The 25,224-nt window shown below is 43.5% G+C and overlaps 1 protein-coding gene across 1 annotated transcript in view; it reads left to right on the top strand.

Moving 5' to 3' along the window:
• The window catches only part of PDGFC (platelet derived growth factor C), a 961,985-nt gene extending 937,096 nt beyond the window's left edge, over positions 1-24,889 (top strand). Inside the window, exons 5-6 of the mRNA XM_069631326.1 lie at positions 16,325-16,542; positions 22,711-24,889. Coding sequence (XP_069487427.1) covers positions 16,325-16,542; positions 22,711-22,827 — 335 coding nt within the window. The 3' untranslated portion in view covers positions 22,828-24,889. The remainder of the gene's footprint in view (positions 1-16,324; positions 16,543-22,710) is intronic.
• The last annotated feature ends 335 nt before the right edge of the window (positions 24,890-25,224 follow it).

Here is a 25,224-nt window from a genome sequence, read left to right as displayed (position 1 = left end):
CAGTGAGTCCAAAGAGGAGAGAAGAGCAGTAGAAGAGGCGGGAGAAAATAAGGGAGGATGGTAGGAGTTTGGAAGCATGGAATGTGAGAGAGGAGTGGATCTTGCGGATGTTGAAGGGGTGGTGCCGACAGGCATGAGAGGTTAGAGAGATGTGGTGGGAGAAGGAGAGAGAGGAGCCGAGATGGAGGTCGAGATTGCGAGCATGGTTAGATATGGGGAGGTTGGAGGGGGAAAGTGGATAAAGGAGGGGGGGGAAGGGGAGAGAGTGTTAGGGGGGAAGAAAAGTACCTCAGTCTTGTCAGTATTGAGGGAAAGAAAGTAGGATGACATCCAGTTTTTTATGGCCGTGAGGCAGGAAGAGAGAGTGTGGTGGAGGTCTGATGTGAAGGAAGAGAAGGAAAGGAAGAGTTGGGTGTCATCCGCGTAGAAGTGATGGGAGATGCCAAAAGAAGAGATGACTGGGGCGAGAAGGGAGGTATTGAGAGAGAAAAGAAAGGGTTCAAGTATGGATGCCTGGGGGATGCCATAGTTCAGGGGGAGGTTGGAAGAGGTGCGGCCTCCCCAGGAGACAGTGAAGGATCAAGTGGAGAGGTAAGAGGAGAGCCAGGAGAGGACAGAGCCTTTGAAGCCGAAGGAGGACAGAGTGTTAAGAAGTAAGGGGTGATCTATGGTATCAAAAGCTGCAGAGAGGTCAAGGAGGATGAGAATTGAAGATTGCTTAGCATAGCGAGCAGTGAGGAGAGAGTTGAGGACATAGGTGAGGGCAGTCTCAGTGGAGTGTTTAGGGCGGAAACCAGATTGAGAGGTGGGGAGGAGGGAGTGGGATGAGATGAAGGTAGAAAGTTGAGAGTAGGCTAGGCGCTCAAGGATCTTTGAGATGAAGGGGAGAAAGGAGATTGGTATGAAGTTGGAGGTAAGAAGAGGGCTAGCAGAAGGTTTCTTCAGGATAGGGAATTTGGTAGCATGTTTGAAAGCTGAACGAAAGGTGACGGAGGAGAGGCAGATATTGAAGAAGGTGGCTAGGTAGGAATAAGGAGAGGGTCAATTTTGGGGATGAGGGAAGTGGGGATGGGATCAGAGGGGGCAGCAGTAGGGTGAGTTTTGGATAGGAGATGGGAGACACAGGCTGGGGTGATAGGAGAGAAGGTGGACAAGTAGCAGAGCTGGGAGAGGGGGAGGGGGAAGGAGGGTAGAAGGAAGGAGAGGAGAGGATGTTCTGGTGAAGAGAGAGGATTTTGGATGAGAAGAAGTTAGCGAAGTCATAGGGAGAGAGGGGAAAGTTGGAAGGGTCAGAAGTAGGAGAGGAAAGAAGGCGAGAAAGGGTCTGGAAGATACGGTGGGGATGAGAGGCTTGTGAGTGAAGGAGAGTAGAATAGTAGGAGCACTTGGCAGATGAGAGGCAGGAGTCGTAGAGAGAGTGCTATGAGAAATAAGAGGATTGATTAGTTGGAGAAGGGGATTTGAGCCAGCGTCGTTCGAGGCAACGGAGGAGGCGGCGCATGGACAGAAGGTGAGAAGAGAGTCAGGTTTGGGAAGGTTTGTGAGAGGGGGAGAAGGAAGTAAGAGGATAGTGTTGGTCAAGATTGGAGGTTATAGAGGAGGACAGTGAGGAGAGGGCGTTGTCAGCTGAGAGGGAAGCAAAGTGAGGGGGGGAAGGGAGGAAGAACAGGAGTCGAGGAAGAGAGAAGGGTTGAAGTTGCGGAGGTCACGACGAGAGAAGGAGGGAGAGGAAGGAGTTGTAGCAGGAAGCGATCAAGGGCAGTTCGAGAGATCAGCAGAGCAGCAGAGCAAAGAGGTGTGTAGTGGAGGCTGGAAGGAGGGAGACGGAAGCCGGTCCGGTGTCCCCGGGAGGAGGAGACAGAGGTGGGCTGGAGGCGGTCAAGTTGAGGCAGCTGGAGAGCAGGACGGGGTGGTCAGGTCCAGGTCTAGAGTGCTGGCTAGGAAAGCACTGCTGAAGAAGTAGGTCCGGTGTCCTTGGCAGAGGAGGAGGAGGAGAGAAAATCTCTTGTGCAGCAGTCCAGCGGAGTCAAGGCGGCTGGAGGCAGTGAGTGCAGGGGCTCCTGCAGGTGGTGAGCACCAGAGGAAAGGCTGAGGTGGCCCAGCACCACATCAAGGAGGAGAAGACAGAGGAGAAGGACAACGCTCCCAGGATAAGGAGATATAAAATTAGTCACTAGAGCAGTGGCCCCTGAGGGTCGGGGTGGGCTGGAGTGTAGGTTAGAGGAGCGTTATCAGAGAAGTAAGTCCAGTGTCCTCAGGAGGAGGAGAAGGGAGGTGAGTCTCTTGAGTGGCAGTCCCACAGTGTCAATGCGGGCAGTAGGCAGGAAGCACCAGGGCTCTTGAATATGGTGAGCTCTGGTAAGTGGTGATGGAAGTCTCTAGGGCGGCGGCCTCTCTGGGGCAGGGCGGGATGAAGTGCAGGCTAGGGGAGCACAGGTGGTGCTGGCGGGGCGGCTCAGCAACGTGCACAGTCCTGGCAGGCGGTGAGGTGAGGCAGTCATCAGGCAATGGCTCTTGCACATGGTGAGCTCAGGAGAGCGCCGGAGGCAGGGGTGAGGCGGCCCAGCAGGCGGGAGAATGGAGTCCAGATGGTGGCCCAGAGGCAGAGCGCGAGGGCGCCAACAGCACCCAAACACTGGTGGCTCTTCTTACCTTCAGGAATGTGCACAGTCCAGGCAGGCGGTGAGGTGAGGTGGCTGTCAGACAAGGGCTCTCGCAGATGGTAGCCTGGAGGCAGAGCGCCCGGGCCGTATGGGGCTCTGCACGGTGGTCATCCGGGGCACTGCAGGTAGCCGTCCAGGGTACAACGAAGGCAGATGAAGGTGACAGCTGCAAGGGCTCTCGTAGATGGTGAACTTAGGAGGTGAGGGTGATGCGGGCCAGCTGTGCGTCTGGGTCATGCAGATGGCGAGGCCGACCCGGACCTCACAGGAGGAAGAGGTGGGTGGACTGCACCCAGACTGCGGCCTGGAGGCAGAGCACCCGGGCTGTCCGGGGCTCTGTACGGTGGTCGTCCGGGGGACTGCAGGTAGCCGTCCGGGGTACAACAGAGGCAGAAGAAGGTGACAGCTGCACAAGGAGATCCGAAGGGGGCGACTCTGGAAGGCTCCCGGTGCAGGAGAAGTGATTCTGGAGAGCTCCCGGTTCAGGAGAAGTGACTTGCCGGCAGTGCGCAGGTTCCAGACGAGTGGGCTAGGTCACGAAAGAGATCAGCCCCGAACGTGAGACTCTGGAAGGCTGGAGGCAAGCAGTGGAAGTGTTGGAAGTCAGGCACCCGGAGGAACTTGCAAGGAGGAAGAAGCCAGGTCCGGAGCAAAGAGCGGCAGTTGCGGTTGGGTGAGTTAGAGATGGCGGGAGGCCAAAATGGCACCAATGCAGGGCTGGAAGGCTGGCAGGCAGGAAGGCTGGAGGCAATCAGAGTAGCAGGTGAGTGTTGGAAGTCAGGCAGCTGGAGGAATTTGCCAGGAAGAGGAAGACAGGTCCGGAGCAGAGAGCGTGAGTCAAGGCTGGGTGAGTTAGAGACGGCAGGAAGCCGAAATGGTGCCAATGCATTGGAGAGCCGTTAGATGGGTGAAAGGAGATAGCGTTTCAGGAGGAGATTTGGTCCGGGTGTGCCAGGCGAGGTATGGAGGAAAAGCGTTCACAAAAAAGTTCGAGAAAATTGTTTTAAATATTGATCTTAGATGAAATGAATCAGACTGAGAGAGGAGACGTCGGATCAGGCGTCCGTGCTTCAGCGCACCCTGGTGTTAGATGCGTTCCCTGGTCTTTTGCAAAAAGGGCGGATAGGATATACTCCCACTCGTGCCAGACCGTACCAGAAGACGGACTTTGGATTGGCAGCAGTGATTCCGACAAAGGCAAGCCATTGATGTCATTGATGTTTCGATGCTTGGTGAACCTGTAGCTGAGGTGGTCAATGCTCTCTAATTATAGTTGCTGCCTGATGCAGTATTATGCAGCCACCCACAATAGCAGTGGCAGCTGTTTTTGCTGCTACACAGACAGCATCTGCATGCCTTTCACTCCTGCATCCGCCTTTGGTCAAGTAATGGATCACATCTTATGTTGCATTGCTTATTGCTACACACACCCCCAGCAGGGAAAAGCAGGTAGTTCATTTATCAAAACTAGGGAGTGCGCTGCTCTGCGATTTTGCATCTTACTTCCTCAACTGCTGAATAAATCTGAAATGCTTCAACAATCAAGCTCCTGCAGCTCAAAGTCCTCCTCCATCGGGCAGGTTGTGTGTAGCGTTGCACACCCCTGCACCCTGCATAATGGCACTGCCTGATCTCGAACATCCTACATTTTATCCCAGCATAAGCAAAACACTTTTCAACTTTCCTCAAAGTACTGGGAACAATTAACTGCCTGATTAATGGATTTATTTGCGTGAAAAACGCAGATTTGCGCGTCTTTCTGCCCGAAAATGCCCTTCTCCAGAAGTCATTCTTCCTCATTTAGGCAGGTGGTGTTATATCACACATCCAGTGACCATGCCACTCATGGCACGACCTGATCACCAGTACCCATCAAACAATGTTTCCCAGCATTCACTTAAATTGACGGGCACATGTACATAAATTCACTTGTTTGTGCAAGCTTTTGCGCTAACCCAAGTTGTGTGTGTGAGGGTTACAACACATCACTCCCACACACATTCCTTCTCCATCCCGGCAGGTGGTATATTGTGTCACACACCCAATCACACGCAGGATGAACAAAGGATGTATGGGTCTGCACGCAAACCTTGCACCTATGGACTCTGAACACGCTGATGTATAATGTGTACGTGGCATTTATTCCATATATCGATATGCATTGATATATTTTTCTCATACCTCTCTCTCCCTTTTAGTCCTTCCCTTTACCAACCCTATGTTGTTCCCATGTGCCATTATGTTGTTCTTGACCAATTTCTTTATATATTTTGGGCAATATTTTTGATTCATTTTGGATTTATTATTCCCTATTCAACATGGCTTGGCACTATGATGATGGATTTGTGTTTCTTTCTATTGCAAGGAATGAAACGCAAAAAAACCCTTGGGTTAAATAAAGTATAAAAAAAAAATATATATTGCAATTTTCGGAAATTCATCAATCCTTATCTATGCTATCAAATTCACAATATCTGATAATTGTGTCTTTTTATGATACATTGTGGCTTTGTGTTGGATGATGGTTTAATATGTATCTTTATGTTATTACATATTTTTTGCTGTATATTATAATGTGGGTGACACAAATAGCCCTGTTTTGAAAAAGACCTATGCAAGGTTGAAACACGTATCAACATATGGGCTATTAGGACAATACAAGCTCAATTGGCAGCCAGGCCGCAAGACTGAGATGTGATTAATGATTAAGACCTAAATAGATAAGAACTGAGGAGCTGACGCCTTACACACACAATCTATATGAATCACACCCTGGTTACCTGAATACATTTTCTTTCAGTCATATTTTAATAGGTATGAAACGAGAAGCACTTTCACTGTAAGCGCCACCCTTTTTTCGTTTAAAGTGTGCTGAAACGATCGCGAGCAGAACACGTGATAAAGGCAATTCCTAGTCTGATATCTTGATTTTATTTCAGTTTATTGCGCAGATTTTTATTGAGCGCCTGCCTAGCTTCGGGGAGGATCAAGGCGCTCCACATCAGCATGGCTTACATATATACAATAGTTCATATGGGGCAGGGTTGAGGGGGGGGGCAGCCCTTACAACATAGCATTTATTACCAGAACACCATTTTGATCCTTACATAATTATATTCGAAAACAGATGCTTCATATCACGTCAACAGACAAGAACAGCTGGTCTCAAAACTGTCATCCTATCTAAAGAAACTACTCAAGTAAATGAACAAAAAATAGACAGTGAAATAGAGACTGTGCTAAATAAACTTGTTACAGATACCACATCCATTTTAGCAGGACCACCCTTGCACTGCATTACTCAGCGTTGGACATGTCACAGTGCAATGATGACACACCATTTAGCTGTTGGCAAGGCGGGATATTTAGTGCAAGTGAATTCAAATGCTTTCATTTTTTTCTTCGCAAATGTTGCTTTCGTCGGTTCGTTTTTTATCACACGTGCGTTTCATTTCCTTTTGTAACAGTAATTGAAAGTGACATACGACTGTGATTTCAGGAAGACGATGCATATGCAAGTTGTAACACGAAGCTGCACTATTTATATAACTGCAAGCTCTGGGCTATTTATTAAAACATTAATGGTTGCCTGAACATGTATCAAGCGTTTCCCAATAGAATATTCTGTGCAAAGAAAGCACATTCGTGCATGCACGCCCATAGCCGCGCGCCTGTTCGGGCAAATGTGTGATCAGAAAGTTCTCGAAATCATTTTCAAAAATTAAGAAACACTTTTGTTCTATTTCTATTATTTCATAGAATTTTTTCTTTAGTTTACTTTTAATGCCAATTTGCTAGGTAAGTGATTTTTATAATGGAATATATACTCTAATTTTTCATGGTACACTTAAATCCTTAGAAAGAGTGCTCCTATAATCAACTTTGTGTGATATCGGGCATCCAATGATTCTTGTATTCTGCTTTCAATGAGGACAACCGTTACGTATTTCAATGTGTATGTACACTGCTCCTCTTCCTCTTTTTCATACTCGTGGTCGTATTCCTTGCATCCCTGTGTCATCAGTCATCATCACTTTGATGAGTCTTCTTAAACCCACTTGTCTGTTCTTTCCATAGCATCATCACAAGGTAGTCCGAGAAGGCACCAGTATAATCCCCATTGAGGACCTGATTTAAGCAATAATCACCAGTTCCATGGGCTGGAAAGGCCCGGACCCTGAGTTAATGAGGGTCCCCGGTGACGTTACGACCCATTCCAACCACTAAAACTGGTGATTATTTCTATTAGCACACCATGTTGCCTGGCCGGTACCGCGGGTGCTGATAGCCATGCCTTTTGTATGAATGAACGGGACGTCTTGAGGCGTGCTATTAATTCATTAAAAAAACTGACGCAAGATGGCTGCCACAGAGCTGGAAGATGGGGCTCCGAGCAGAGCCCTTCCTCCATTTTTATGTCTGGCAGCAGGAAGATGGCGGGGCAGCCGTTGTTGAATGTATCAGGTAAGCGGGGGTGAGGTGGAGGGATGGGAAATTGAATGGGAATGGAGGGTGGGGGAAGATGGCGGGGCAGGGGAAGCAGCACGCAGGTTGATCGGACTGTGGGCTTGGATCGTGGCATTAACCTCACGATACTAGCAACCTCCCACCCCCATGGCTGCTAATATGTGTTTGGTTTTTTTTAAATTGTACCTCAGAACATGTAATCACACCCCGAGGGCCTGATTACAAGTTTTTCTTCAGAATGTCAGTCTAAATTTCCACATGCAGTAATTATTTTTACTGCATACAGAGATCTTAAAGTATCCACATGGTTCAAGTTGTACAGTCCCTCTGATGGGAAAACATGTAGTTTTTCTGAAATACCTTGCATGACCTCCATATGAGTTTGGCAATAATTCAGCGGTAAATCTGAAGAATTACCACCAAACTAATGTACTGTTACTGCCACTCTGTTGCATGGGCCTACCACAGGATTACTAGTCGTGGTAAGGTTTGTAAATCCCCATTTGAGTCTGTAGGAGACACCATGGGGATTTTGGTGAAAATACCATGAGCACTATTTTGTATTTGAATTTATACTTTTGCCCGAGTAATTCTGCTGATTTGTGGATGTAAAGTGGAGGATTCACCTCCAGCAATAAGCTCCATATTCAGCATTCGGCAGTGTGGTAAAATGGTGGTAATTCCAATATCACCAAAAAACTACGCGAGTAATGGAATTACCACCACTTTCATTTAAGGCATTGCAGAATTCATACTGAAACCCGGGCTCTTCAGGAAACAGGCATCGGCAAAACTAACAGTTGGCTTGTTAACCAGGCACTGCTATTAGATGCCCAATTATTCAGATCATTTTGCACCTGCTACCATCAATGGCCAGTTAATACCACTACGGCAGTGCCTGGGAAGTGTCTTTCCTATGCTTACACAAACGTCCAAAATGTTGGCAATGCCAATGCTTGTTTAATGCCTTGAGGATGGTAACATTTGGATGCACAACTTTTCAACAGGTATTTCCCCTCGTAAACATGTGGGATTTTACCTGATTCAGGATTTTGCTCCTCCTTGCCTTTCGATGTAGAATAAAAGCACTAAAATTGAAGTGCAACGATTTTTGCTGCATCTGCACAGTCTGATCAACTGCGGCATCCATGCATAGGTACTGTATGGGATTTGTTTCCATCTGGGAATCACATCATTTTGATGACTGTGAAATTATTCCATTTAGATGGGACCTTTTGCCATCCAAACAAATGAGTCTCTGTTGGAGACATTGCTCACTATGGTGGCCACCATTAGGCAACTCTACCATGTGCATTTGGGTACACCATGGATCACCTCATATTCATTAGGTTCTTGTAGTGAAGGGCACACGGTTAGGCAGATGCAGGATTCCAGTTGCTTTCCCTGCACGTTAGGGAGGACTCCTTGATACGTCTCTGCTGTGTGCAGAGTTGGATCAGAATTCAAGGAATAAGCTTGCCTGTTGGACATGTGATCAGTCAAGCTCTCTCCTCGGATTTACTCACAGGCATTTGAATGTGTTACAATACCACAGTGTGTCATGATATGCCTAATGCACAAATGTGTCCGGAATGCTAAGTGCATACCCATGCATAGTTCTATTTTTGCACCCACTACTTCATATTTGGCATTTAAGTCCCTTGTGTAACAAGAATGTGCCATTGGGCATGATATGCTCATACGTAAAGAAAAGTGGTATCACCGCATTTGAGTGGGGTTGTCCATATACAATTTTCAGAAGTCTCTCTACTGGGTGATCAAGCACTAAGGCAAGCATCCAATAGGATTTTCATTTGCATGCAAGGTGTGTCCCACATGTGTTTCTGCTCTTACCTAGGGGTGTTTTAACAGAAAAAGAATGCAACTTCTTGGATGCTGCGACCGACCCCCCCAAATGTATCTTTGAGCTGCTCATTGCCACATTGGGAGCCAAACTCGGGGCTGAATATGTTTCTCGAGGTTTGGGCACACTATGCCCACCATGTTTTGAAATCTCAAAAGTTTCAGGATGTGTTTCTTGGGGAGGCAGTCATAGTAGTCCAGTCCAGATGTAGGAGTATGAGGGCCCTGATGAGTTGCAGTGGTTATATTGTAACAGTGGATTGACATTTCTTTGTTGTTGAGGTGGCATTTAATTTTTAACCACTCTACTAATGTAATGGGAAAATCAAAGACTGGAAATTAAGATGAGAATTTTGCTTTGGGGCTGAGGGTTTTTGAGCAGTTAGGCCCTAACAAAATGAAAGGTGCACCTTAGTCCGATTTCAACTCACTGAACCACATTCCTGTTTTAATCTTGGCAAAGGGAGCTCTCCATTCATATGAAAATATGCTTGAGGATTGAGGCAGTGGTTTAGCGGTACCAAGAAGATCCCTGTAACCTGTTGTGGGCCTGGGTGTCAGCCACATGGGTTTAGGAAAGTGGTATGAGGTTCAATGATCTGGGAAAATAGTTTGATGTCAATTGTAAAGAGTAAAGATTGGAGTGAGTACTTGAGTGTGATACGGAATGCTACCACTCTCCATCTTGATTGTGATGTCTCAGGTCAGACCAATTGGCTATGAACTGCAAAGGGGTCTTTGATCCAATTTGGTTGCCACACCTACTTTTTGCAGGTAGGAACAAAGTAGCTGGGGGTCAAGTGGTGCAAAGAGAAGGTCTGCACACATCTGTACATGGGTACATTCAGTCACTTTCTTGGCCCTGCAACCTGCTACCCTGTCATTGCATTTGTCTGATATCTGATATAAACGTAATAACTATCTTTGGAAACCAAACCCACTTTCAACATCTGCCCTAGGGCTGGTCACTTCTGGACAGTGAGAACACCTAATAAATGTTCAATGCCTATGTTTAAATGCATGTGTAAGACTGAACTCTCCTGAAGTGCTGACCATCAGTCTTTCACCACCTACCATGGAACAGAGTCATACTAATGTCAGTATGGAATTGAACTCTGAACTGTCTGAATCTGTTTCTCCCTGCTGATCCTGCTTGACTTTACCATGGCCTTTGATATGGTTGAGCAGGCTATTCTATCATATGCAGTGACTGCATTCTCATAATAGCATGGTGTGAGACTGGGAAACTGTATCTCAACTCCCAGAGACATGGGCTGTGGGGTCCCAGAAGACTCAGCTAAACTTTAAGATCATTGAGAAAAAATTATCAGGGAATACCAATTAATTTTACTATTTTATGAATATGGCATACAGGTTTACTTTGAAGAGACCCACAATTCAACTCCAACACAATGGGCCTAGAGACCATTGCAGCTTGAATGTGCTCCAGCATTCCTCAGCTGAAAGAGATTAAGTGAGGCATTCTTGTGATTAGCCACAAACGTCAACTGAAAATAATTAAAACCCTCTACAATGTACCCTCCTCCTTTGATGGAAGTCTGTACAGCGCCTTGGTGTAAGGCGCTTTATAAATCAATAAATACAAATACAACCATCATCAGGAGCCTGTTAGGGATTTTGTCAGAGGGATATACCTAATTTGGTGTAAAATGGTGGTAAAATTTACTAGTGTTTTTATGATATTGCCCTATATGGTGTGACAAGACTCCCCTCTAATACCTTTATTCTATTTAGGGTCAACTCTAAACGCAGTTGGTCCAGCCTAGCACACTCAGAATCTTGACAGTGCTACCTGTCACTCCAGCCACATATTTATGAGGCTGGACTACTGTCTTTGACAGATCTGATCAGCTGTAAACATGCACAGCCGAAATACCGCACTCACACTCTGTCTAGCTACAGCCCACAGTAAATCAAATGACATAAACCGAGCACCATGAAGAATGTATCAAGACACGCAGTAACATTTAAATTGTGTATTTCTCTTGGCAATTGAACTTACCGATCATAAAAAGCAAAATTGAATAGTGATACAATTAACCAAAAAACCATTTGAGTGTGATTCAGAAAGAATATTTCAACATGAACTCAGCTCAATGATACAACATGTGTTTCACCCACTTCAACCTTGGGTTGTGAATTTATGGCAGGAACCACACTTAGTACAAAAGAAAATGTAATTTCTCCGAATAACATTTGAAAGGTGCTGGATTCTTTTACATAAAAAAACCCTCTCTGGCTGTTTTAGAATACATTTGCACATGTGCCTCACTTATCAATGATATATTCACATTACGTATGAGCGAGATTTCTGCACTGTTGTCACGGGCAACCCTTCTTTGATGTCCTGCCAGCCTGCAGCAGTATCGCAACCCCTGCACCCAGGCAATCCAAATAGAAGGACACAACCTTTCTCCGACTACAGCTCGTCTTCTCAGTCTGCTGCCGGCAAAATCTTGCCTCTCTGCATTGCACGACTCTGCCCAGTCACTTAGTCGTCTGTCGGCTGAACTCCCCACACCCCTTCTGTCTTTCAAATTTTTATGCTCCTGCTGTCAATCTTACTAAAAACCTGCCTCTAACATGACGTGTATCATCACCCTAGCTGGCTTCCCTGGAAGCATAGCTTTGTGAATATATATTTGTAACAATCATTTCCTCTGGGTACAATGGCACTTTCTCCAGCGTGCATATTTTTCCCGCAGTTTGTTTAATGCATTCACAGCCAGCAAACTTGTGCCTGCACTTTTTAGCTCCACTGTAAAAACACATTACTTTTAACATGCCATCTGAACCTGGTTTGCAATCCTTTGTTAAAGATAAATTATCAATTAATGGGAAAGGTGTTAATTGGTTAATTTGGGGTGTACATAGGGCAAACTGCACAGACAACCTGTTTACCCCGAACTCCTGGTATCTAAACACGTGCTTAATGCAAAAATGTGCATTTCCATTTGAATGTAATGCCATGGCTCACTTATTGCCCCATATACATTATCCCTACATATATATTATCCCTACAAGCCACAACATCCAAATCAACCAAGTTGTGAAATAAAAAAGATCTTCTTAATGAAAATGTTCAGAAGGGTCCATTCCTACCATGAACAAAGGGCCCTTGGCACCATAATCAACTCATGAGGGGACTGTATTCTATGAAGACATTCAGACATACAAAATACAGTGGCTTCAGAAAGTTCTGACTGTATCTGGCTCTCATCTGTGGTCTCCACCAAAATGAGATGCCTATTTATTCTTCCAGTTGAGGTCACAATCATTTTCAACATGATTTACTTGGTATTTGAAAGCTTTATCAGCATGACCACTGCATACATGAAAAAAATCCACCCTGCACGGTCATCAGCTCAACTGACACAAGTTCCTATGTAGTTCAGTTTCAGTTCATTCATTGGTTGAGCATGAATCTACACCCATGTGAACACTTTGGGACTGATGTAGTTGTGAAATTGTATATGACTGATGGTGTTGCGGTCATCCTCTTCAGTTGACCTTTAATGAGAATGATTTAGAAAGTTTACAACATTTTATGTGATTTCATTTTCCCCAGTTGTTAGTGAAATAGAATTCCATAATAGAGTAACTTGGACAGAAAGGGAATGAATTTCCCAAAGACCAATAGTGTGCTAGGGGTGGTGAACAGGTTATTATTTCCTGACTGTAGGCAACGATTCACAGAATGTTTTTTAATTGTTCAGCTTCGAAGACTGGGAATTTATTGTGATAGGTTGTTAGCGTAGTACGAAGTACCTGAAATGTAATGTGTTTAATAACTGGGACACAGTGAAGTTGTTTTATTGCTTCAGAAGTATGAGCATTTTAGAAATAGCACCTGAAAGGGCATTTTGTGAATGTTGCAAACTATGAAGAAGATATCTTGGTGAGGTTAAAGAGTTGGCTTTTTGAGTCTGATGTGGGATATATAAATTGTGGAGAAATTGTTTTCATTTCACAAAACAGATGCCTTTTATCTTGTTAACCTGCGGCACAAGAATGAGTTGACAGTCCATAGTTATACCAAGTTTGCAAACATTTTCCGGTTGTATGGGACAACTGCATCAGGTAATGGGCCAGAAAGGCGGGTTCGAGGCAATGTTTGTAGAGTCACAATGTAGAATTTCAGTATTTGAGACAGTGACTTTTAATCTATTGAGATCCATCCAACATCTGAACACCATGGCCAACTCATGGGGGAAACTGTCAAAACATACCGTCAATGAGCCATTGAGTTATAGTAGTATTTGCGTATCACCCCGAAGGAGTGAAATAGTTTAGACCGTGGTTCAATGTTAAGATTAAATACTACCAGTGAAATCCATCAACATTCTACTCCTTCTCTTCTCCTACAGATGTTAGATGTTTCATCTCATTTGGACCATGTCTCTGTAACTCAATGTCAATTGGCCTGTACATCATCTTTAAATCTGCTAAAACCCTGATCCCCTACCTGGTCTTCAGTCAGTTTGACTACGGCTCCAACCTCCTTGTGAAACTTCCCTGCTACTCCTTTTACCCAATAGCAAAGTACTTCACTTTGCCACCCGCACTCTCTTTAAAGTCCCACTCTCCTTCCCCACACTGCCCATCAGATCAGTGTGGGTTGGCTCTCAATGCAGCAGTGGTCTCTATGTTCCTTCTATTGGAATTCACATCCAAATGAAAGTGAAACATTAGCATTATTCAGAACTATAGAATTACTCTTAAAAATGCACTTCCTACTTCTTAGAAAAACCTTAGTAATTTCTGATCTTGTTCTTACTTGCAAATAAAATGTAACAAATAGATATTTTTTTAATGTATTTTGAAACTGTGTTTTTAAAGCTGCGCTACTCTTATTCAAACAAAAAAGGATTTCACAAGTCATCTTTCATTTGTACAGTTGCCTTTTTCCTTGGGAACTCACTGGCTAGGACTCACTGCTTCTTATCCAGGCAGAGAAGCCACACTCATGTCCTCTGCTTCCTCTTATTATAAGTATTGTTTTTTATGAAATGCTTTGAGTGATTAAGCCAGATCGAGTGTGATTATGCGTTGCGGCATCTGTTGATGTCTGTTGTACCTCCCTGTTTTAGATAATTGATATTAAAACAGTTAAAAAAACTTTGCCTTCTTCCTGAGTTGGTTTATTTGGTGTAAGAGTTACTCTGCAGCCCATCTACTGCACAATATGCTACCTATTTAAAGGCCGTAAGCCGACACGTTAGTTAATTCATCAAGAAGAAAACAACAAATGATCCTCTATACTGTTATATATACTCACAAACGAATGGATCATGTAGAAGAACCCTCCCTACTCAAAAACAAATCATTTGTATGCCAAAAACATTTCAATACACAGAATACTATTGTTCTGTTACATGATTGAGAAATTTTATTATGTGTCTTTGTAGGCGAGTATCAATTGAATAAGGTTAAGAGACAACAAAAGTGTACTTCCATATATGGTTAAAGGAAGTTTTTAATAGTTCTAAGAGATGGTTTATAGTGATAATGTAGAAAGACAAAATGTAGAAAGTCAAAATGTCAAAAAATAAATGTAGAAAAAAAAATGTCGAATTTTATTTTATGACATTTTTTATTCGAAATGAGGGGGTTCCCCCCAACCCCCTCTTTTCTTCCTTTTTTTTTTGTTTTACCTATTTTTTTTATTCCCAGACCCCAAAATAAATATATAATAAAAAAAGGGAATTCAAATTTTTTTTTCTACATTTATTTTTCGACATTATTGCCATTCTACATTTTATTTTCGACATTTTGACTGACCACCCTAAGAGATGATGTCTGTATATGTTGTTACATATTTTTGTACTTGTACCAGTCAAAAGAGCCAGAGTACAGTGAGATTGCAAAAAGTAACACCATTCTGTCTGGGCAAACGGTAAAAGGCATTGGGCCTCATTCCGAGTCTGGCGCTAACCAATGGCGCTATTAGCGCCTTGGTCGGCGCCGGACCCGTACAGGCACCGCCCTGGTGGAATGGGAAATTACCGCCCTATTCCGAGTTGACCAGGGCGGTAATTTCCCACTCCCCAGGGCTCTTCCCCATTCCCAAATGAGCCCCCATAGGGCTCAATGGGAATGGGGAAATTGCAAATAACGGTGACCGTACTTTACGGTCACCGTTATTGGCTTAAAAGCCCCTTTGCACCCTCGTTCCTAACGCCTGCTAAAAGCAGGCGTTAAGGACGAGGGCGCAAAGGGAACTCGTAATGTGGCGGTAAGGGATTACCGGCACCGGTCTCGTTAACGGTGACCGGTACCCCTTACCGCCATACTCTGAATGAGGCCCATTGATTGTATGTGTACTACTTGGGGAGAGGGAAGGCAGTTTCCCCCCAGAAGGTCGTTCTAAGAGAGGGTGGATTCCACTCTGGCAAATACGGCTCTGTATTACAAATTGGGTGTGTGGAGCTGAATGTAAAGTGAAGCAGCCACAGAGGGGCATGTGCAGAATGCTATAGAGTCTGACCTGTTACCACGTCCGGTCGGGAGGGGGGTGTTTTACCACTGCCGGAAGCCTCCAGCCTGCACTGCTAGCATTATGTAATGAGCAGTAATAGAGTGCTCTTAAGCAACACTGCCTGATTCAAGGTGGTCGATTACTGACCCTTACAAAATATGCTCCCTTTTCTACAGATTGAGACAGATAAAGTCGTGTCACTCAGTGAGTGTAAATGGAACAGATTGTTTCCACTGTTTAGAATTTGTTAGATTGCAGCCTAACATTTTACTTGGAAGCAGATTTTATTTGTTTAAGAGACGCATGTACTGTGACGACCATCAACCAAACTAATAACATTGGACGTCATTATGAGTATGGCGGTGTGGAAAAAATTACCACTGCATTACCGACCCATTAACCCATCACCATTCTACAACTATGTTGGTATGGTAGAGGCTGTTCCTACAGCAAAATGCTGGAGGTAAATTCTCCACCTTCCCACCATAAAATGGCAAAATAGATGGAATTGTCGAAATCTCCATGGTGTCCTGTGAACTCCAAAGAATGGGGACTTACACCACCTAGCACTACGTCCTGGGATAAATCCGCAGGCCAAGTGGCCCTGACAGTAATTCCATTTTGCAGTATTTGAGCAGATTTTCATCGAAATACCGCCAAACTTGTAACAAGGGTACTTTTCTGCATGTCTTTTAAGGATTGTATTGTCAGACTATTGTCACTTTTTCAAAAGCAAAGCGCACATTTCAGAAGTAAACTTAAAAATGAAAGGACGGAAACACCTTTTGGCAGGGTACTGATACCATCCATGTGTCTTTTGTTTTGTTCTTAGTTGTTGATTTAAATCTTCTGAAAGAAGAGGTACGACTGTACAGCTGCACTCCACGCAACTTTTCAGTGTCACTGAGGGAGGAGCTCAAACGGACCGACACCATCTTTTGGCCGCAGTGCCTGCTCGTTAAGCGTTGTGGAGGAAACTGTGCCTGCTGCCACCATACCTGCAACGAATGCCAATGCACGGCAACCAAAATTACGAAAAAGTACCACGAGGTAGTTTTCTGAATGCATTTCCTTTATATCGTTGTTTATGTTCTGCCAGTGCCATTAGATTTTGCAATCAGAATAAATGATCAATTGAACAATACAAAATGTGTCAACGTTTACAAAATCAAAAGTGAGAAGATGCAGAATGAGAATGTGGAAAGATAAATGAATGCCCTTAATGCCTTTTCGTTAAAGAAACTGCTCAGACCTTCTTGAAATGGCTTGAGATGTAGAATAGGGATGATGGAAGTGGCACATCTTTTCAGAGTAGGTAACTGCATCTATATACATAACCACAAGGGTTATGTATGGGTGGTTTGTATGTAGATGTACATGGTTATGGCATGGATGGGATCCACCAGTCTTTCTATCTAGGATGAACTCTGGGCAGTGAGGCACAGGCAGGACCCGCCTAGCTTTCTCCGTAGGTTTAACACTGGGCAGTGAGGCACAGGAAGGATCCACCTAGTGTTCTCTCTAGGAGGAACTCTGTGCTGTGAGGCATGGGTTAGATCAACCTGTCATTCTCTCTAGGATGAACACTGGGCAGTGAGGCACAGGCAGGATCCACCTAGTGTTCTCTCTAGGAGGAACTCTGTGCTGTGAGGCATGGGTTAGATCAACCTGTCATTCTCTCTAGGATGAACACTGGGCAGTGAGGCACAGGCAGGATCCACCTAGCTTTCTCTCTAGGACGAACTCTGGACAGTGAGGCACAGGTAGGATCCGCCTAGCTTTCTCTGTAGGTTTAACACTGGACAGTGAGGCACAGGACAGATCCACTGAGCGTTCTCTCTAGGAGAAACTGTGCTGTGAGGCATGGGCTAGATCAACCTGTCTTTCTCTCTAGGATGAACTCTGGGAAGTGAGGCACAGGCAGGATCCACCTAGCTTTCTCTCTAGGAGGAACTCTGTGCTGTGAGGCACAGGCAGGATCCACCTAGCTTTCTCTCTAGGATAAACTCTCGGCAGTGAGATACAGGCAGGATCCACCTAGCTTTCTCTCTAGGATAAACTCTCGGCAGTGAGGTTTGGCCGAGGTCAACCTGTCTTTCTCTCTAGGAGGAACTCTGGGCAGTGAGACACAGGTAGGATCCACCTAGCTTTCTCTCTAGGAGAAACTCTGGGCATTGAGACACACGCAGGGTCCACCTAGCCTTCTCTCTAGGATGAACTCTGGGCAGTGAGGCACAGGTAGGATCCGCCTAGCTTTCTCTCTAGGAGAAACTCTGGGCATTGAGGCACACGCAGGGTCCACCTAGCTTTCTCTCTTGGAGGAACTCTGGGCAGTGAGGCACATGCAGGATCCACCTAGCCTTCTCTCTAGGATGAACTCTGGGCAGTGAGGCACAGGTAGGATACACCTAGCTTTCTCTCTTGGAGGAACTCTGTGCAGTGAGGCACAGGCTAGATCAACCTGTCTGTCTGCCAAGAATGAACTCTGGAGCTGATCAAGTGTTTCCTGTTGGCCAAAATAGTGACCTGAACATGACCCAGCATTTGTGGCTTAACAACATTAGTGTGAATTGTATTCTAAATCGAGTGGGTAACCTGTTTATGAAATACGTTTCTGAGTACTATGCAAGAAGATCTAGGTCCACCTCCCGGTATTTCACATGATTTTGCCGCGGCTGTTTTTACCACGGCTATGTTATCTGTGGCGTTTTGTCATTTTTGCCATTCCCACCCCAACCCCATCTAGCCCTCCTCTACCACCCCACCTTGCTACCCACCACCCCAAATCTGTATGCCAAACACACAAGACATATATGTAAAAAACAAAAACAAAACAAAAAGGCTGCAGCGAAACACCACGGTTAAAATAGCCGCTGTGAAAACAGACGCAGCAACAACACGGGTAATGGCACCTCCCCACATTGCAACATTTTGAACTAAGTAAGGATGGCACAACCTGTGGTGTGGCATACCACATTTTGCTATAAAATAAAAGCTTGCAAATGAGTAACTAAACAAAAGTGTAACTACTTGCTAAGCATTGTAATACACATTGTTAGTGGGTCTGGGGTCAGTCTGTACATTGATTCACCAGTGATTTTCACCAGTTTTAATGAGAGACTCTCACATGGCTCTATGAGGGCCACACTGTTGGGATCCCATATGATCTCCTTTCCATGTGTAATATGTATAGTCTTTTATAGCATACAATGTGTGTCAGTGGCACATTTCACAACTAGAATATACACAAGGCTTAACTGACACAGTAAAAAGGGCTCATTTGGGGTCTCAAGAGTTTGTAGTAAAAATAATTATATATTGCGCTTCATGCCAGAGACCAGCCGCTAACCGTGGGACCGGAATAGTTGGCAGTGGAGACATGTATGTCGGTTGCACTCTTTAACACTGGTGCAACACACATTTTGGTATACAATGACGCCAGAGCTAGTTGTGATTTTACCCAATAAAACGTACTTTATTATGAATATTTACATTGTTGTTACAGCTTTTTAAATTGATCTACTTATTAGTAAATGGTTGTTACACTTTTGTTGCATATTAATTATACAATAGTTAATTAATTGTTACTGCACCTTATGCTGAAGATGTCAGCATTCTTGTCTCGACAACTTGACAGCCTTGACGATTGTGATTTATTCAGAATAGAAAAACAATAAGGTAACATATCAAAAAGACGATATTTTGGGAAAATGTATGGAAATGTTAATGTGTTTCCCCAGAGGCTTAACACGAAGCTTGAGCTCATGTAAATGCTTGTGGAGCTTGGACGTAGAACTGGCCTTTCTCAGCCCTGACTTGGATCCCACCAGCAAATAGTTAGTTTTGTCTCATTCAGAAAAAAACAAATAATCAGCATCTGTTTTATTGACTCCAAACAAGCATGTTGTGGCATAGTTTCTGTTGGTCCTCAGCTCTGAAACCAATTGACAGGGCCAACGAACCAAATGACATTGTCAAATCCCACTGAAGGAGAGCCGAAACATTCAAGATTAGTGGGAAAAGTACATACACTGGGGAGCCCATTTTGATAATGAGACATAAACCCACCCTGCCACCCCCAAGACCATCAGTAATGTCTTAGTTACACTTGTCTGCAAATCCAGGACTGGCTACTTCTTATTGATGTGGGGCTGGATTACATGCTCATTTTTTGAGACATTGCAAAATGTTTGGCTGGTGGTGAACTTGTAAGCTATGTATGAGCACGACGACCAATCTTTGGGCAGGTACATTTTCCAAGAACTGTATTTTACTTTTCCAATTTACAAGGTCCCAGAAAAGAATTCTATGCACAACTTTGTAGCCTGGACGAGCAATCAACCGTCTAGAGCGCTAAATACTTCCAGACACATTTGATGTGATCCCCAGAAATAGTTATGACATCTGTCGCATGGTATCCTTTGACAAAGAGAAATTGTGTTGGGATTCTGTCTCACAGGTATGGATAGCAGAGCCAATCTCTGGTATTATTTATGCTGGCCTGCTGCAGTTGCTCAATTAAACATCACAGGTTCAACCACGCATAGAGATTTTACTGGCGCTTCTACCCACTAGACAGTTTTTTCAAGTGCTTTATCATGCAGTGCATGTTGCCATTCGTGTCTTGGAAGCAGGATGCTACTGCCTTGTGAGCTCTAACTCAACCCATACTCAAAGGTGCATATGGAGAATTCACGCTGTCAGCATTTGGTGCATTGGAACATCACATGGTGAATGTATTTGTTCATTTGAGCATTTCTAAAAGAAGGCTGTCTTGGAGGGACTCATTGGAAAATCCCATGCATACATAGTCCACTTTTAGTTTTGGTTCATTGCTTTAATGTACAGTAGACACAGAAACGTATTTGAATAAGGGAACAGCGAGGTTACTAAAATTAGAGAATCTGCTAATGTCACAGGTGAAGAAGGAAGATGTAATGACACCATGCCTAACTTTAGCATGTGTATTCAGAGAAGGGTCAATGTGTTCTTAATTGATACAGGAACCGTAAGAGTCTAAGAGAAGCAGTTGACGCCTACCTGCAACCAGAGGCTGTAATGTTGTGGTCATACTTCCCTTAACTGAATCACAGGAACCTTCTCTTACGCAGAGGTTTATTGTCACTATCAACAAAGATACACGCAACCTTCCTTCTCAGTGTCTCCGGAGCCACTCTCACATCAAGTTCCAGAGTGCACAATCTCCCCGGTGAACACAGTGTTTAATATATGTAGATAATAAGCAGAGTTTAAAATAAAGGTGCATACATACAGGGACATTACCACTCTACTCTGTGCCTTCTTTTAGGGGTAGCATAACGAAGATGGATAGATGGAAACCTCTGGCCCATGTGCTGCTTGCGCTTCTGGATAGATGCTTGAATACAATTGGTCAATGTAATTTGTTCTACTATGCATTAATTTTAGGAACCAGTGCTAGTGTCATCCATTCTGGTGTTAGAAGATATCATATTGCGTCTCATCAACTGTAGCCTTGCCTACTGTGATACGGAATGCAAAATGAACGAAGACCTAGGAATCCCATTACAGAGTCAGTGAAATGTGCACTTTGCAGACAGAGAGGCTGAGAGCTGATCTTGAAAGAGGCAGACTTCATTAAATAATGGAGGCGCTGAAGCTCTATGCCAGTTGAGAGTAGTGGCATTGAAGAAGGACTGCCATAGACTCTCTGTGCAGAAATATCCTGACTTTGGTCATAAAATAATTCCTCCCAAAGAAGTATCATTGTGTTTGGATGTACTGCCCGGACAACTACATGATAAAGCATGTATACAAGCATTGTCTTGCACTGAATTTATACTGAGATGTGCTTCCTCCATCACATCCTTCAGGTTTTAAGCCTTGAAGTTGAGTACACTACCAAACAGTGAGCCATGGATATCTTAGAGAAATGTGGGTAATTACTCCCATGACTAAGCTCTCCCGCAGTGTGATGGGCACTTTGCAGTAGTTCATTGAGCCTTTTTCCACCCATCTATTGACACTACGAGGTAACCGCTTCCCTCACACAAATGGATAGATGAAGCAGCGCTAATATACATGCTTGTGACACACCCATATGCCACCGCTCAGCTCACAGCCTCTAGGGCACTCATTATGAGTCTGCAAGTAGTGCTACAAGCAGGCAGTATTCAAAGTATTACCTGTTTTACTAACCGCCAGATTATAAGATTTGGGTCTTCATTACAGATCAGGAGGTAATATGTATAAAACACTGCTTTTATACAGAAAAGGCACGCACCTAAACATCACTTATATTTGACGTTAAAAAAACTCTGTAGGCTGACACCTGTAGGGTTGAAAATGCCATCTCTGGTGCTTTCCTTCTCATTCACTTTGCCATGTAATGATATAATGGCCATGAATTAACCTTCTCTGCATTAGTATAAATTGTACAGGAGAGGCATGATCTGTATAGCACCAATTTCCTTCTGAAAACTGAAGGAGAAAATGGATAGAAAAAAGGAATAACGCAGACTGATTTTCAGAAATACAGTGTGTTGTATTTCTGAGAATATGCATCTATTACCACCAGACTGGTGGCATTCTGAAAATTGCCACAGGTATTAGGTGTAATTACCATAGGCAGTAATTTCTGCGAAAAATCTGCCAAATTTATAATAATACCAGAGCTGTGCAAAAATGTTGTTAAGACCATTCCATTTTGTATCGTGAAAACAGCTATTTGGTCTCTGTTATAATGAAGTTACATTTCTGTCTGCACCCTTCTTCTCTGTACTTCTAGACAAAATGCCACTTTACTAAGAGTGTGTGTGATTTATGCAATGCTCCTTCACTCACACGTAGTGGTTGCACACAAATATTGATGTATTTTTTTTGTGGGGGGGGTGTGAACCAGTTTTGATCAAGAAATTCAACAGACATTCCCCATTGCTGAATATACTTTACACTCTCCATCATACAAATGTACTACATGTTTTAAGAACACTGACATTTAGTCAACCAAAGTCTAATTGACTAGGCTTGTGTACACTGTGAGCTTTAGTTTTCATGACATAGTCAAATGAAATGTTGGAATCATGCGCCCATCACACAAAAACGAGTTGCCAGATGTATTGAAAATAGGCCGCTGTGGCGTGAAAATCCTCCTGTATTTCGGTATTGCTGTATCACTGAATGGCCGTGGGGATGAAGTGCCATGATTTTAATCTCTGGATGTGTTGTGTCTCCTGTTAGGTTCTTCAGCTGAAACACAGGCCTGGGGTGCGGGGATTGCACAAATCATTGACGGATGTTCTTCTGGAACACCATGAGGAATGTGACTGTGTGTGCAAAGGGAACACGGAAGGATAGAAGACATGCTACGATTCTATATAAAAAAAAACTAACTCAGATATCCATTGTTTCTCACTTGCGTTCCTTCCACCGTTCGGATTTTCATGGAGTTCAAAAGAAGAGAGACCCATATTTCCAGTTGGGATTGTATCATGATGCTTAATGTGTGTGTTCTTCTGGAGGCCACAACAAGCGAAAGGGTGCAAAGGATAAAACTGAAGGGCGCTCATGTAAAGACCGGCTTGCTGGCTTGATTCTAGATCATTACCACAGTGTTCATACAATGGAAGCCTTGTCACACAAGTGAAGGGGGACACATTTATTGTCCTGCATGACGTGGGATCAACACAAAAGTCTTAAAACTTTGTTCTCGGTAGCACTGTGGGAGAAAGACCCGGAACAGCTAGCTATGTTCATGATCTTCCTTCAAGATCATGAAAAGCATTGTCGTGCATTTTCTCTCGCCTTTCACAGGAGCTTGACTGGACCAAGTTAGCAATTTGTGGGACGAACCGCAAGCGTAATCCCACTGTAGCAGTCAAACTGGCTGTTTTTCACTCATGTATATTTTTATACTCATTCATTTTGACAATATTCCTTTTTTGCTTTTCTAATCTTGTTGAATATATCTATTTTTACCAAAGGTATTTAATATTCTATCTTTTATTACACTTTAGATCCGCTTTTTCTAGTTGTTGTTCAGATTTGCGTAATGCATTTGTATGAAAAGAAAGTGGTTGCAAAGAAATGTAGTCATTATATGTATATGGTACTACACAATGTCCTACTCTAGGTTTCTAAATGTGGAGACTATAGTCCTACTTCACAGGCCTTTGTGAATCAGGCCTTATATGTGCTCATATGTATAACTAGAGCTGCAAAGTTTGGTAGGCAGATCTTTAGCTTCCCTAATACATTGGCATCACATTCGCTGAGGTTGCTTCTCACCCTCATCGCCGTGGCCCTGTGTTCGGCCTTTCATCAACTCTTTTGACATTTCCTCTCATCGCCGTGGAGAAGAGTTTGAAGTCCGTTGTTCACATCATTCGGGCAGCACCACCAACATCCTATGCATTGTAGCTACCTGCATATCACGTGGTCCTGGGCAGACATGGTATTTGTTATTTATTTTTTCATATTTACAGTTTTATAATCTTTGAAACCTGGAAACCTATGCAATGTTGCCCAAAAGGTGTATGTATTTGATACAAAATATACATATATATATATTTATATATATAAAGTTTCTAAATTTATGAACATGATTTTGACAATGCTTTAATTTCAAATCCCAAAAAAGCTATCTCACTAGCTATGCGTTTTATTGAGCATTGTATGGTTGGGGTCTACTTGTATATACTAGAGAATTAATTATTGGCCAGTTACTACGATGCGGCTATTCTTATAATTGCAGATGGGTTCTTGTAAAGAACCCATAGACGACTGTACTCACATGTTTTCTGAATTGATTAAATATGACCACTATCTGGTAAAAATAAAGCCCTCGTAGGGTTGCATTGAAATGTATAAGCTCATTTAAATTTTCGGTCTGACCAAAGTGCCCCCGCGGTGGGATTTACAGATAATACATGCATTTCAAAGCTGGAACATGTTCATAACTTCGTGGAGCTACAGCTCGGCGTCATTAAACAGCTTAAGTACATTATTGTGCCACTCCAATTCCTCATGTCCTACAGTGTTCATGGTCAAAGGTCATGTCATATGTTTCCTGAAGTGCCTGCAATTATTGTTTTAGATGCAAAATTTAATATAAAGCATTTTGATCTGTGCCTTGCACACCTATGAAGTTACTTTCCCTGCCCCGTTTTGTAGGTGCGTTTTGTCTCCACACAGTTTTCATTTCAGATATGTCACAGTATACTCAAAGTGCTACCCTTGTATATATTTTAGGTAACACACTTAGCCCATCTTTGCAAGTTGGAAGGAGAGGAATTAAGTATTTTGCTTGTAAATTGCTTTGGTATCTTGGCTGTATGGTCCTTGTTAATTGTGGATTTGCAAGAAGTCAAGAAGAACTTTCAATAAATGAATTTTTAACTTTCTGATCTAAAATTAAAAAGTGTCGTTGAGTTAATGGTAATTACATTTATTTATGTTTTGTGTAAATTGCTCATTCTTTACGCATTTTATGTCTTCATGGAGAAACCTGAACCCACTCAACAAATTTGCTTATGCAAATTCTACAAAGAAACAATTTAATTGGTATTTTTTCCTTTTTTTAAATAATGCACTCTGTCACCTAAACAGCCATTGAGCATCATTTTCCAAAAGTCTTTGGCCCGCACGTAAGGCATGCCACAGGTTGGCTGCTTGAACGGAAAACGACTCGCCACCGCATTTAGCAGATTTGAGCTTGGGGACCACAGTCAGGCCCTGACCTGAACTGCAAGATCT

Source organism: Ambystoma mexicanum, chromosome 6q (assembly GCF_040938575.1).
Source record: "Ambystoma mexicanum isolate Mex_15411 chromosome 6q, UKY_AmexF1_1, whole genome shotgun sequence".
Lineage (NCBI taxonomy): Eukaryota > Metazoa > Chordata > Amphibia > Caudata > Ambystomatidae > Ambystoma > Ambystoma mexicanum.
This window is presented reverse-complemented; position numbering and strand designations above follow the sequence as displayed.